General features: G+C 49.7%; 1 protein-coding gene across 1 annotated transcript; it reads left to right on the forward strand.

Moving 5' to 3' along the window:
* The first annotated feature begins 3,159 nt into the window (after window positions 1-3,159).
* On the forward strand, window positions 3,160-6,064 carry LOC310684582 (uncharacterized protein C8orf90 homolog). The gene is made up of 2 exons (XM_083455935.1): window positions 3,160-3,346; window positions 4,900-6,064. Exons 1-2 carry the CDS (start codon window positions 3,298-3,300, stop codon window positions 5,733-5,735), a joined length of 885 nt encoding a protein of 294 aa, XP_083312061.1. The 5' UTR covers window positions 3,160-3,297; the 3' UTR covers window positions 5,736-6,064.
* Window positions 6,065-13,394: the final 7,330 nt, after the last annotated feature.

Genomic DNA, 13,394 nt, shown 5'->3' on the forward strand with positions numbered 1-13,394 from the left:
CCTTGGGCCACCTCCACTACACGCGCCAGGATGCCCCCTTTGGGGCCTTATACCGGCTTCTGTTCTGATCTAGGATGAAGGAGTTATGCCAGCAGATCTCTGGCTCAGCCAAGGGGAGGGGCTTTTGCTGGCGCAGCCCTGGCTCAGCCAGAAACGCCCAACCAAGAACCCGCCAATTCCAAACTCTCTCATCCCAGTGGTGCACGGAAATGCCATTTACCTTCCCGCTGCAGCAGTACCTGTTTATTTACTTGCACTGGTGTGCTTTTGAGCTGCTAGGTTGGCAGGAGCTGGGACAGAGCAACGGGAGCTCACCCCGTCCCAGGGATTTGAACTGCCGACCTGACTGGCAAGTCCAAGAAGCTCAGTGGTTTAGACCACAGCACCACCCTTCTGCCTGCTAAATTTTGAGAACCCTGCTGGCAGCAGCTGTTCTCTCAAGATTTCCACCCCTTGTCCTTTTAATGCACCCCCCAGGGAGTGGTCCCGCCCCCTTTAGCAACCGCTGGTCTAAACTACCGCCACAACACCTGCAGCTCTGTTACTCAAGCCACCCTGGGCATCTCAGAGTTGCTGAAAACCACCGTCCCAGCCTCACCTCCTCATCTCCTGTAAGTCACTCTTGGCTGCATGCTACCCCAGTGTGAGTCGAACAATGAGTTGTGCTTAAATTTATATTACATGGCATTTTTTTAAAAAAATGACTTTTCCCACCAGACATAAAAGCCTGATTTAGAAGAGAAGGGACAGTTTTATTTACAACACCTTTTTGCTTGGGAAACAGAGCAAATTTAAATACATGTCTCATATTTGGACAACGGAGCTGTCAGTCTCACTTTATAAATCGAGCACTCTCAAAGGAGAGGCAAAATAGAGGTCTATGACTGCCACCTAGTGGATAGAATCGCAAGCTGCTACTTGTTCTTGTAAGTCATTGGTCTTCAATTGACGTTTTATTTATTTTTTGATGGTTCAGAGATGTAATCAAGAAAAGGAGGCATGAATATTTCAGGGGGAAAGGGTCTATAACAGCACAGCAACGTGCTTGTGCGGTGTCCACAGCTGGCAAGGAAGGGAATTTAAGAAGCCAGCATAAACTGTGTTGGACCAGCAACTTTAAAAGGTTTTGGATAAAACTCTTTCCAGAGGTTGGAGATTGCCAGGTTTTACCTGGGCTCTTTAGCATGCAAAGCAGATGCTCTACATCCTAGGTATGGCCCCTCCTCTAAAGGGAGAGAAACAGGAGAGAAAAGGCACACATTTTTTTTAAAAAAAAGCTGGGTCCCATGTTAAATGATGGAACTAAAGGTGATGCCGGAGTCAGAAAAGTTTCTCCGTTCTACAGGATCATTTTAACTCAACCTCCATGAAAAGCAATTGGGATGCAGGTGCCGCTGCGATGTAAACCACTGAGCCTCTTGGGCTTGCTGATGGGAAGATCAGCGGTTCAAATCCCTGCGATGGGGTGAGCTCCTGTTGCTCTGTCCCAGCTCCTGCCAACCTAGCAGTTCGAAAGCACACCATGCAAGTAGATAAATAGGTACCACTGCGTCAGGAAGGCAAACGGTGTTTCCGTGCGCTCTGGTTTCCATCACAGTGTCCTGTTGCACCAGAAGTAGTTTAGTCATGCTGGCCACATGACCCAGAAAACTGTCTGTGGACAAACGCCGGCTCCCTCGGCCTGAAAGCGAGATGAGCGCTGCAACCCCATAGCCACCTTTGACTGGACTTAACCATCCAGGGGTCCTTTACCTTTAACAATGAAAACAAATGTTATGCTGTCAGGCACAGGTCATGGTGATGCCAGGTGAGATTTCAATGTTGTGTACAGTGATACGGAAGGGGGGGGGCATGTCTTCTTCACCTCCTTCTTCGCTACAATATATCCATTTATTTCCAATTGTCAATGTCAAAAGGGACTAAAATCTATAAAATTCATAGAAAATCAACGTGCCAATTTGCTCAATTTCTTTAGGACTCCATGACACCTCCCCTGTCCTCCATAATCCCTCAAGCAAGGTGTCAAGACCCTAATCCTGTCAAATCACTCTGCCAAGCCTTTCCTCTGGGCAATGCCAGGTGGCAGACTATGCATACATGGACCATTGTCTTCTCATCACCGGTACTCAGGATGTGCTTATCTGCGCATATCTCCAGCTCTGCATATTCCCCCTCCCTCCTCCATATGTTAATTCTGTGTAACCCAACCTCTTCTTAATGTATTCATGATGTAACTGGGATGTATTTTGCACTGTATTCTGGGACATGGAGGGAAGTTTCAAAAGTTCATGTCACCCCTTTCTCGCTGTTCAACCTCGCCTTGAACCTGTTGCGCCATAAACCTGGATCTTCTGCAGTTTGCTCCTGTCTCCGGCTGAACTCATTTTCCTCCGCAGGGACCCGCGGACTTAGTCTGACGAGCTGGGTGGCAGAGCAGCCTCGCATCCAGATTTTACCATAACAACAATATAAGGTTTGGGGAGAAGAGAGGTGGGGGGGGGGGGGAGAGGGATAGTAAACCTGTATTATTTTACTTAGTGTATGTGGGAGGTTTTTGTGTCAGCATAACTTGGGTAGGTTCTCTTTCTATTCATTTTTTTATTTTCCCTTGGCAGTGAGGGGGGGGGGGGCAGACAGGACATGTTTGGTTGTCTTTAGTTGACTGCAGGGTACTGAGAAGGGCTTGGAAATACCCTTTATCTTATTCTAGTTCCTCCTCCACCCTTTTCTTCCCCTCCAGCTAGAGAACAATTAGAATATGCCCCAGACTCTCATGCCGGTGCCCAGTCTGGGATGCTGGAAGTTCTAGTCCAAACATCTTGAGGGTACGAGGTTCAGGAAGACTGCAGGGATAATATCCATTATTGTTTATATAGACACAATTAAGATAATAAATCCAGTTCAGTGTTGGTCATTTGTTCTTTATTTTAAGACGTTGTCATAGTTTCATGGTGCCCAGCCACGTTTTCTTTTTATGAGTTGGTGGCTAATAAATATTGTTATAAATTAAATAATATAATAAAATTAACACTTGCGTGCGCCCCTTAGTTAATTCCTCCACCCGCCCATGCCCCACGCATCAACAGCCCTCAATATTTTTTATTTCCTCACCACCAGAATAAAACAAAGAGCCATTTCCCCCCTATTCAGCACTCATTGTTTGCATCACTATGCTGCCCCCCTTCGTCCCCATTCATCTGTTGTGATGTCATCACAGAGCCATTGTAGTCTCCTAGGCGACTATAGTCAACAATTGTTCCCCCAACCCCTTTCCGTATCCACCTCTCATGAGTTACAATGGCTTCCTTAGTTCCAGAGACTTTGGATAACCCACCTAGGCCTTCAGGTGATGGATCTGGGAAGAACATTGCAGGGTCTGGGAGGGAAAGAAAGAGCCTAACTAGTTGTAGGAAAAACAAAACAGAAGGGTGCAGAGTTGAGACTGGGAACTGGGAGTTCCATGGCCCAGTTCAGCCTCCTAAATTGTGCTGGCTGACTCTAAACGGGCAACCCAGAGGAAGGTGTGGTGGCTCTCAAAATGGAAGCCCTTGGTGGAGCACTTTGAGAAGAAAGGGCCTGGTTGAACACTATGTGATCTACAAGGAGAACTAGTAGCTGAAATGAAATATAGAGGAATGATGGAGACCTGCTTTTGCCAACCTGGAGCTTTGCAGATGGTTTTGGTCAACAACTCCCAGCAGCTCCAGTGGCAGCCCAAAACATCTGGAATGGTCCAGGCCTGCAAAGGCTGATGGACTCCACAAATCAATGCCACTCATAAGAAAACTGGACCCATGTACACTGTCAAAGTTTTCCACTTTTCTCATCAGCTTCTTCGCTGCCTATCGGTCACTCTCCATCTGTCACATTCTCTCAGTTCCTTTATACATCCATCCCTTTATTTTTGACGGCCATCATCTTCCCCCCTGCTTTCATTTGCCAAGCCCACTTCCAAGCTTACACATCTTGACTCTCTCAAGGTCAAGTTTGAACGAATGGCTGGTTGGCTGGCTTATTAGTATCCTTAACAAACTGCGTGGCCCAATAGGATTGACCTCAGCTATGCACATCAATGCACCCCTCCCCCCAAAAATCACCCTGCCTAAAAAAAATAAAACACACTCCGAATAATTCAAGGATAAAGCACAAGAAGAAAACCAGTAAGAAAAGGCCTATCATTCATCCAGTTCACCTTTAAAAAGCCTTGGTAAATGAAAAGGTTTTGGACCTATCAGTAAATTTTATTGGAAAGGGGTGGGGAGAGGAATAACTGTTGGGTTGAATAGGTGCCACTACTGAAAAAGCTTTGTGTGGAGATATATTGCATCCAGTGCTTTTTTTTCTTTTAAAATGTTTAGGGGTACTCTCATTTTCCTACTCATATTGAAATACTGCCCCTCAATGAGGCCAAACTTAGATTCACAAATTGTTTAGGAGTATGTGTACCCCTGCGTACCCCCAGAAAAAAAGCACTGGTTGCATCCACAGAGATCTTCCTTTCCTTCTTTTTGCAAAACTATTGCCAAATCTATCTGGAGGTCTACTGGTGGTCAGTTTAGCTTACTAGTTAAACTAGTCATTCTTTTGGGTCGTCACTATGTTCCTCTCAAACAAGTCCTCTAGACTTGAGGGAGAGAGTTGTGGGTGTGTGCATGTGTCTTATCTCATTTGTGCTGGAGTATGGAGAAAATCAGCAAAAGTGGCAATCTCTCCTGTTGAAAAGGAGCTCTCCGCTGTTTCATACTTACTCTAAATCGCAGCACAAATGAGATCTCCAAGGAGTATATCTGTAGTATCTCGGGCATCCTGCTCACCAGAGACTCAGAGTAGCATCTCCAGCAAGCGAATGAGTGGGTTTGCTGCCGTTCAATCCTGACCCTTTGGGTTGTACACTCACAGGTGATGAAGGGATCCCAGGTCTCCCTGCCCCGCTGCAACAGGGCAAGCCCCTCCCCATTGCAGGAAGTGGTACCAAGCCTGGGGGAGGGAACCCCTCGCAAGACTTCCTGCTTCCTCCACCTCTTCTGCCGTCGCCCCATCTCTTTAGCCAGGCGGCTCCGCACAACACCTCTCCCGGAGTTGTCTACAGCCTGCCTGGCTCCACCGCAGCAACCACCTCATCCCCCCCGAGGCTGGTCCAAACTCTCCCGGGCTCCTTCCCAGATATCTACGACGGAGACATGAAAAGGTGGGAGGACCATTTCCGCAGCATCCAGAGAGCCTACAAAGAGTTTGGCAAGGAGGATGACTTTGCAATCCGGGTGCTCACGGAAGATTTCACCCTCCCGTTCCCTTTCGCCTGGCCCAGCAAGGGGGAGGCTTCCCGGCAGCTGGCGTACGACCCCTCGGACTGCTCTGGCTTCGATTTCTTCCTGCACCCAGGGCAACCGGTCCCTCCCCTCCTCCAGCCGCTGCACGCCACCACCCAGGCATTCTTCAAGAAGAGGCGTCTGGAGCAACTGGCTCTCAGTTACGCCAGCAAAGCGTCCCTCGCCGGCGCTCCTGGGCTGCCCACGCCACAAGAAACAAGCCCCACCTTGCGGCCGGACATCATGGTCATCACCAGCGTGCCGTGCGTGGCTGCCGCGGCGGCTCCCGGCGAGCCGCCTTTCCTCCTGCAAGACGGCAAAGGCCACAGGAACATCCAACCTGCCCCAATAGCTGTCCCAAGCTCAGCACCAATGCAGTCCATCAACCTCCAGTTCATGAGCCCCACGCACCACGGGCAGTTTTAGTCCTCTTGGACATTTTAGATCAAAGGAAGGCAACCTGATGCTCTCCAGGTATTGAGCTCCTATCAGCCCTTGCAGCTTGGATGGAAACATCTGCAGGGCATCATGTTGGCCACCACTATTCCAGATGTTAGCAATAGTCCCCAAGCAGGACATATTTTTAAGACTTGTTTCAAAGACCCAACACCTTCATCCCAGCATTGGTGCTCTGAACATCTAACTGAGGCTAGCAGCTGAGCTAATAAACTTCACATACAGCTGCAGATGTCCACCTTGCAACCTGAGTGACTCCCTAGAGAGGACATTAATAAAAAAAAGCTTTCTGTCTTCCACTCCGTAGAGCTTTGGTGTTGAGGTCATTGGGATAGGGGCAGACGCTGTCCAATAGTCACTTGCTTTCTAAGTAAAAATACACCAATCTGTAGACTGGACTACTGCAATGTGCTCTATGTGGGGACTGCCCTTGAAGATGGGCAGCTGGTATAGAATTTTGTGGCCTGATTGTTCCAACAGAAAAGACCACAAAAAGAAGGTATTTGTATTGCCACAGCTGTCCAGGATGCCACCAAGCTACTGGACCGAATTCAAGGTGGTTGTAATTACAGTGGTACCTCAGGTTACATATGCTTCAGGTTACATATGCTTCAGGCTACAGACTCCGCTAACCCAGAAATAGTACCTTTGGTTAAGAACTTTGCTTCAGGATGAGAACAGAACACCGGTGGTGCGGTGGCAGCAGGAGGCCCCATTAGCTAAAGTGGTGCTTCAGGTTAAGAACAGTTTCAGGTTAAGAACAGACCTCCAGAACGAATTAAGTACTTAACCCGAGGTACCACTGTACAGTGGTGCCTCGCAAGACGAAAAGAATCCGTTCCACGAGTCTCTTCGTCTAGCGATTTTTTCGTCTTGCGAAGCAACCCTATTAGCAGATTAGCGCTATTAGCGGTTTAGCGGCTATTAAAGGCTTAAGGGATTAGCGGATTAGCTGCTAAAAGGCTATTAGCAGCTTAGTGCCTTAGAAAAAGGGGGTGGGGAGCGGAAAAAAATCGCAAGACATTTTCGTCTTGCGACGCAAGCCCATAGAGAAATTCATCCTGCGAAGCGCATTGAAAAACGGAAAACCCTTTCGTCTAGCGGGTTTTCCGTCTTGCGAGGCATTCGTCTTGCAGGGCACCACTGTACCTTTAAACCCTAAGCAGTCTTGAGCCTAGCATGCCTTAGGGAGAACATCCTCTCACTTCTTCCTACCCTGGCTCTCAGGTCCAGGTCCAGTGGAAGAGTCTCCCTTAGGAGGTTATGGACTCTCCTTCATTTGAGGCTTTTAAGCAGAGCTTGGATGGTCCTGTCACCTAGATGACCCTTCGAGTCTCCTCAAACTCTACAATTCTATGAAACCTCAGCAACTGTAACATCCTTTAGGAAGGTGTGTGGCTTCACTGAATGGTGGAGGGTCTTCTCAATGGTAGAACCTATATTGTGGAAGAATCTTCCCAGAGAAGATTCTTTAATCTATTTACTCTCTTAACTATTCATGTTTTACTAGAAAATGAAGAGAAACCTGTTTTCCAACCCCTCCACAGACAAAGTATCTGCTGATTTGTGTTGGGGGTTTTTTGCTCTAGCTCTTACCAATAATTTCCTTGCTGTGCTGGATTTTGTTTTTTGTAAATGGTTTTCTATTTCTTTCGTTGGTCATTTTAGTTTAGCTTTGTTGCACACCACCAAGAGTGCTTTGTAGAAAAGCAACAAACATTTAAAATAAATAAAAAAATTCAGAAGTGCTGGGAGGGAGGGTGGGCAGGAAAGTAGATCCTCTTTGTTCTTCTGTCCTCATTGTCATACAAATGATTACATGTATCCACCAAAGTTGGGCATCCCTTCTAGATTCGCACTGTGGTTTCCAAGCTGTAGCAGATGGGAGTGATCTGATGCCCACAATGTTTGGCAAAGTGGTCAGCATGGGCTGCAGAGGATGCTTTCGCCTTTGGAATAAGATGTTACAGCCCAAGACAAGCTCTGCTGGGGAAAACTGGATGGCGTCAAAGACTGGTTGGGTGCAAAGGATCGGTGGGAGGAACCGGCTTGGGAACCACCAAGGGAAGTAGGCTCAGAGCCCGGGGAGCGGTGGTGGGACAGTGATGAGTGGTCAGAGGGAGAAGAGAGAGAAGACTGGGAAGAGGTGGTGTTGGAAGCTGAAGGGGTAACAGGGCTTAGTGAGCAGGGGGAGTCTTTGGCAGAGAGCAGTACAAAATGAGAGGCAGAAGCTGAAGCAGGAGAGGAGGCAGGAGAGAGGCCAAGAGGCAGAGATGGGTCTGCTTCAACAAACTTCCCTCCCCTTTGGTCTCCCAGAACCAGGAGAGGTATGAAAAGGGCAGAGGAAATATTGGTGATGCACATACATAGTCTCCAATTGCTTGGGGAAGAGAGGAGGGGGACTTAGGCAGCTATGGGAATGTGGGCACCTTCAGTCTCAGCAACAGCTTCGTGGAGAGCAAGACCTGCAGGAGATGAGTTGCTGTGCTCATTAGGCCTGACACTCCTGTGCAGATCATGTTTTTGCTAATAAAGAGTTAACTCCAACTTGCCAGTGTGATTTACTGCTGGCTCACTCCTGACGGAAAGGGAAGTTATTTTGCTGGAATTGTTTCCACAACGTACGGCAGCCTTCCGCAGCCTGGTACCCACCCAGACTTTGGGACTACAACTCCCATCACCTCCCAAAGCTTAGCCAACGGCCAGGGATGAATGGAGCTGCAGTCCAACACCTGGAAAGCTACATGTTCTCCATCCCTGATCTAAACATTATTCAAAGCAATCACTTTGGAGCTGCTCTCATGAGGGACCTGAAACTCAGAACTACTATGGAACCAAGGAAACATGAAGTCTCATGAGCAGATTAGGATATGCAAATTAATAATAATAATAATAATAATAATAATAATTTATTATTTATACCCCGCCCATCTGGCTGGGCTTCCCCAGCCACTCTGGGCAGCTTCCAAAAAAATATTAAAATACTGTAATACATCAAACATTAAAAGCTTCCCTAAACAGGGCTGCCTTCAGATGTCTTCTAAAAGTCTGGTAGTTGTTTTTCTCTTTGACATCTGGTGGGAGGGCATTCCACAGGGCAGGTGCCACTACCGAGAAGGCCCTCTGCCTGGTTCCCTGTAACTTGGCTTCTCACAGTGAGGGAACCGCCAGAAGGCCCTCGGTGCTGGACCTCAGTGTCCGGGTAGAATGATGGGGGTGGAGACGCTCCTTCAGATATACTGGACTGAGGCCGTTTAGGGCTTTAAAGGTCAGCACCAACACTTTGAATTGTGCTCGGAAACGTACTGGGAGCCAATGTAGGTCTTTCAAGACCGGTGTTATATGGTCTCAGCAGCCGCTCCCAGTCACAAGTCTGGCTGCCGCGTTCCCGATTAGTTGTAGTTTCCGAGTCACCTTCAAAGGTAGCCCCACATAGAGCGCATTGCAGTAGTCCAAGCGGGAGATAACCAAAGCATGCACCATTCTGGTGAGGCAGTCCGCAGGCAGATAGGGTCTCAGCCTGCGTACCAGATGGAGCTGGTAAACAGCTGCCCTAGACACGGATTTTATCTCTGCCTCCATGGACAGCTGTGAGTCCAAAATGACTCCCAGGCTACGCACCTGGTCCTTCAGGGGCACAGTTACCCCATTCAGGACCAGGGAATCCTCCACACCTGCCCGCCTCCTGTCCCCCAAAAACAGTACTTCTGTCTTGTCAGGATTCAACCTCAATCTGTTAGCCACCATCCAACCTCCAACCGCCTCCAAACATTCACACAGGACCTTCACTGCCTTCACTGGTTCTGATTTGAAAGAGAGGTAGAGCTGGTATCATCCGCATATTGATGAACACCCAGCCCAAACCCCCTGATGATCTCTCCCAGCGGCTGCATGTAGATGTTGAAAAGCATGGGGGAGAGGACAGAACCCTGAGGCACCCCACAAGTGAGAGCCCAGGGGTCTGAACACTCATCCCCCACCACCACTGAACACGGCCCAGGAGGAAGGAGCGGAGCCACTGTATGACAGTGCCCCCAGACCCCAGCCCCTCAAGATGGTCCAGAAGGATGTTATGGTTGATGGTGTCAAAGGCCACTGAGAGATCCAGCAGAACTAGGAAACAGCTCTCACCTTTGTCCCTAGCCCACCGGAGATCATCAACCAGTGCGACCAAGGCAGTTTCAGTCCCATGATGAGGCCTGAATCCCGACTGGAAGGGATCCAAGCCAAAAAGAGCAGGTGATGTCACAAGGCTGTCAGTCTTGAACTGCAGGGAAGAGAGACCCACTCGGGGAAGGCCTCCAGGTAAAGGTGTGAATGTCCTCAAAGAGCTACTGCCAGTCAGTGTGGACAATACTGACCTAGAGCAGTGTTTCTCAAAACTTGTTTGACTTTTGTTGGACTACAACTCCCATCATCCCTAGGGGTCAGAAGGGACTAATGGGGTCAGAAGGACCAGGGGTCAGAAGGGACTAATGGTCGGACTCGGTAAGACAGCTTCCCATAATAACCACGTGTCAGGGGTTCAGGAGCAGAGTCACAGGAGAGGGAGGAAATGGAGAGCGAGGGGGAGGAGTCCGAGGGAAATGTCAGCGATGACAGCAATCCGAGGTCTCTGAGTCTCTCCAGTGACTCGGAGGATTCACAGAAAGGGGCCCCCATAGTCAGGGCAAGGGGAGTGCCCAGGGGGACACCTCGGGAAGAAGGGGCCAGAGGGGACTCAGAGAGTAGCAGCTGGAAATCCGGACCAGCGTCCCCCCCAGAGTGCAGTAGGGGGGAGGAGTCCCAGGCATCGGGATCAGGTGGCGCGCGGGCAGCGGGAGAACGTGAGGCAGGAGTGACCACACCCTCGTCAGGGAGCGAGGAAACGGTCATCAGGAAAGTTAAACGTGCGCGTGCGCCAAGTTCAAATGTACAGGAGGGCGGCATGGTGGGCAGCCCGGGTAGGGAGCCAGGTCCTAAAGCCCGCCGAAGAGAGGGGGAGGAGTCAGAGGGGTCAACGTCTGCGTCGGAAGAGTCCAGGAGGGAGGAGACCCCGGGGGGTAGTAGGACCCAGAGGAAGAGAGAGAGAAGGAAGAGGTGGAGTAAGATTAGAGTCTTAAACTGGTGTACAGGGGGCGGAGACTCAGACGGAGCTTCGCCGGTCTAGACTCCAGACGTAGAGCTGGGACGCTGAGGCTTGGAAATGGAAACTATTCTTCAATAAAGACTTTGATACTTTACTACCGGCTAGCGTTGGTCCTTTGTGAGCTGGGACCAGGAGCCAGCTCTGACACCACGTAATAACAGAGAAAAATAATTAAGAAGCTCCCCCAATCGATATCTCTTAGCTTGAGTCAGATAGGAGACCTAGAAGGTCACATTTCCCTCCCACCCCACCCCTTAGCTGTCAATCTTCCCTTTTTTTGGAGGGAAATTCCCTTATTCCAGCGCCATTTCCCGCTGCTATCCCAGATTGTTAGATATCCCGTAGACTGTCCCCGGGACAGGTGAGGCTGCTGATCCCTTATTTTCAAATCTGAAAGTTGACAGCTGTGCCCCACCCCCATTGGCCTAATGTCCCCAACTCCAATCCTACACTAAGGTTGCTTAAGCTAAGAAAGGCTGGAGCTAGGTTTGTGCCTGGAAGAAAAATACAGCGGTACCTCGGGTTACATACACTTCAGGTTACAGACTCCGCTAACCCAGAAATAGTACCTCGGGTTAAGAACTTTGCTTCAGGATGAGAACAGAAATCACGCGACGGTGGCGCGGCGGCCGCGGGAGGCCCCATTAGCTAAAGTGGTGCTTCAGGTTAAGAACAGTTTCAGGTTAAGAACGGACCTCTGGAACGAATTACGTACTTAACCCGAGGTACCACTGTACCTGCATATTCTATGTACCTTGCCTCAAGTTCCACTTAAGAAAAGTCATGTGCACACACACACACACACACACACATATATGGGGTAATCAGTGGCTGCTCCCAGACTCTGGAACTCCATACCTGGAGAAGCCAGACTCACTCCCTCTGGGGTAAAAATAAATAAATAAATAAATAACAGTGCCAGCTGAGTAGTTAATGCACTTAACATCCATCCACCCTATGCAATTTGTCCAGTCCTCTTTTAAAGCAGTCCAAGTTCGTGACCATCACTGCCTCCCGAGGGAGCAAATGCCATAATTTAACTGTGCGCTGCTTTTAGTCTACTTTGCAGCAAGCTGTTATGAGGTTTCACTCTGGCATCAAGGATTGGCACAGCTAAACACAATATCCACAGGGTGGCCCCAGCCCTTCCATCAATCTCCTGTTAGCGGGGCTGTTGGCCGTTTGCAAATTTCCGTCGCCGCCCCGCGTGATTGACATGCAATTTTGCATGGAGTTTCCCTCCTCACTCGGCTCACAATTTGGCTCTCACCATGCCTGAAAACAAGCAAACAAGAATTCCCTTCCTCCTGCCACTCAAAGAGAGTAAGCCCGCCCCCGGAAGCCTTTATTGGTAAATGCGTCTTAATCGCGTGACTTCTTCTGGCCTACCACGGCTCAAGAGAGGCCTCCCCCCCCCCGCTGGTTGTTTTGTAGCCCTTTGACAACTGAATCGCCAGGCTCGCTGGATGTCAAGCTATAGGATCTCCTATCTGAGCTGCCTGAGATCGCTCGAAGGAAAGCTGCAGTCCTAACAAGGCAGGCACGCCCGCCCGCTTCCTTAGGAAAGGGGCTTATTACAATTTAACAGACTCGACTGCCAAGTAAACATGCAGAAAAGAAGCAAGTCTCGCCTCTCTGCGTCATTAACACACCCACCCCGCGCGCTTTTTAGCGGAATGGGATCATGCTCGCTCTCTGGCCTTAAATTAGGGACGGAGAACCTGCAGCCATTCAGGAGTCTCTGGGGAGATCCCTCCCCGCTCCGGTCTGGGACAAAAGAGTTTTGCTGACGACTCACGCGACGTAACAGCGGATTAATTTGTGGAAACTAGGTCAAGACACGGCTTTTGCGCTGATAACTCCATTTTAGTAGACTAAAACAGCGTCTGGGTACCAGATCCCGGGAGCTAGTCACGGATGGCGGGTTGGAGCAAGCCCGCACCTAACGCAGTGGACACTGCTTTTCCGAGTATACACGCACAGAACCCGCCACCCCACGGCTGCTAACGCGGAAGCAACTGCGACTCTGTCCAGCGGGGCCCGCGCCCAGATTAAGCGTCCACAGGCTGCCAGCTCGAGCAAATATTTTACGTAGAGCATGCTCAGTGGAAGCAGGAAAGGGTGGGAGGCGAAACCCAGCACAGCCGGAGACTTCGCTTGTTTACTCCTTAAGTCTTATCGAGTACAATGGCCCTTGATTCTTAGAAAACCGCGCTTGAGATGGCAGCCTTGCAGGCGCAGCTAAGCGGTTCACCGAACCGGGCTCCTATCTGCTCTCTCTCCCGCCCCACATCCGCCCCGCCAGTCAAGTAGTATTCAAGGGGCTCCTTCTACCGTTTGAGCTGTCACCACTCTTGTCCCAAGCACACCCCAGCTGCCTCTAGCATGTACGCATGCGCCCTGGAGACCGCAATAGCTGGGGGGTTACGATCTTAAAAGTATCCGATCGCGCGTAGATACCGTCTTACTCCCCCCACCCCCCGCGCGCGATCCCTTTCTTG

This window comes from Podarcis tiliguerta, assembly GCF_965153285.1.
Source record: "Podarcis tiliguerta genome assembly, chromosome: 8".
Taxonomy (NCBI): domain Eukaryota; kingdom Metazoa; phylum Chordata; class Lepidosauria; order Squamata; family Lacertidae; genus Podarcis; species Podarcis tiliguerta.

Bases quoted from the DNA above. Each gene is read 5' to 3' on its own strand.
- LOC310684582 (XM_083455935.1), top strand. From the start codon at position 3,298: ATGGCTTCCTTAGTTCCAGAGACTTTGGATAACCCACCTAGGCCTTCA. The intron at 3,347-4,899 runs GTGATGGATCTG...GTACACTCACAG, and splicing joins TAACCCACCTAGGCCTTCAG to GTGATGAAGGGATCCCAGGT.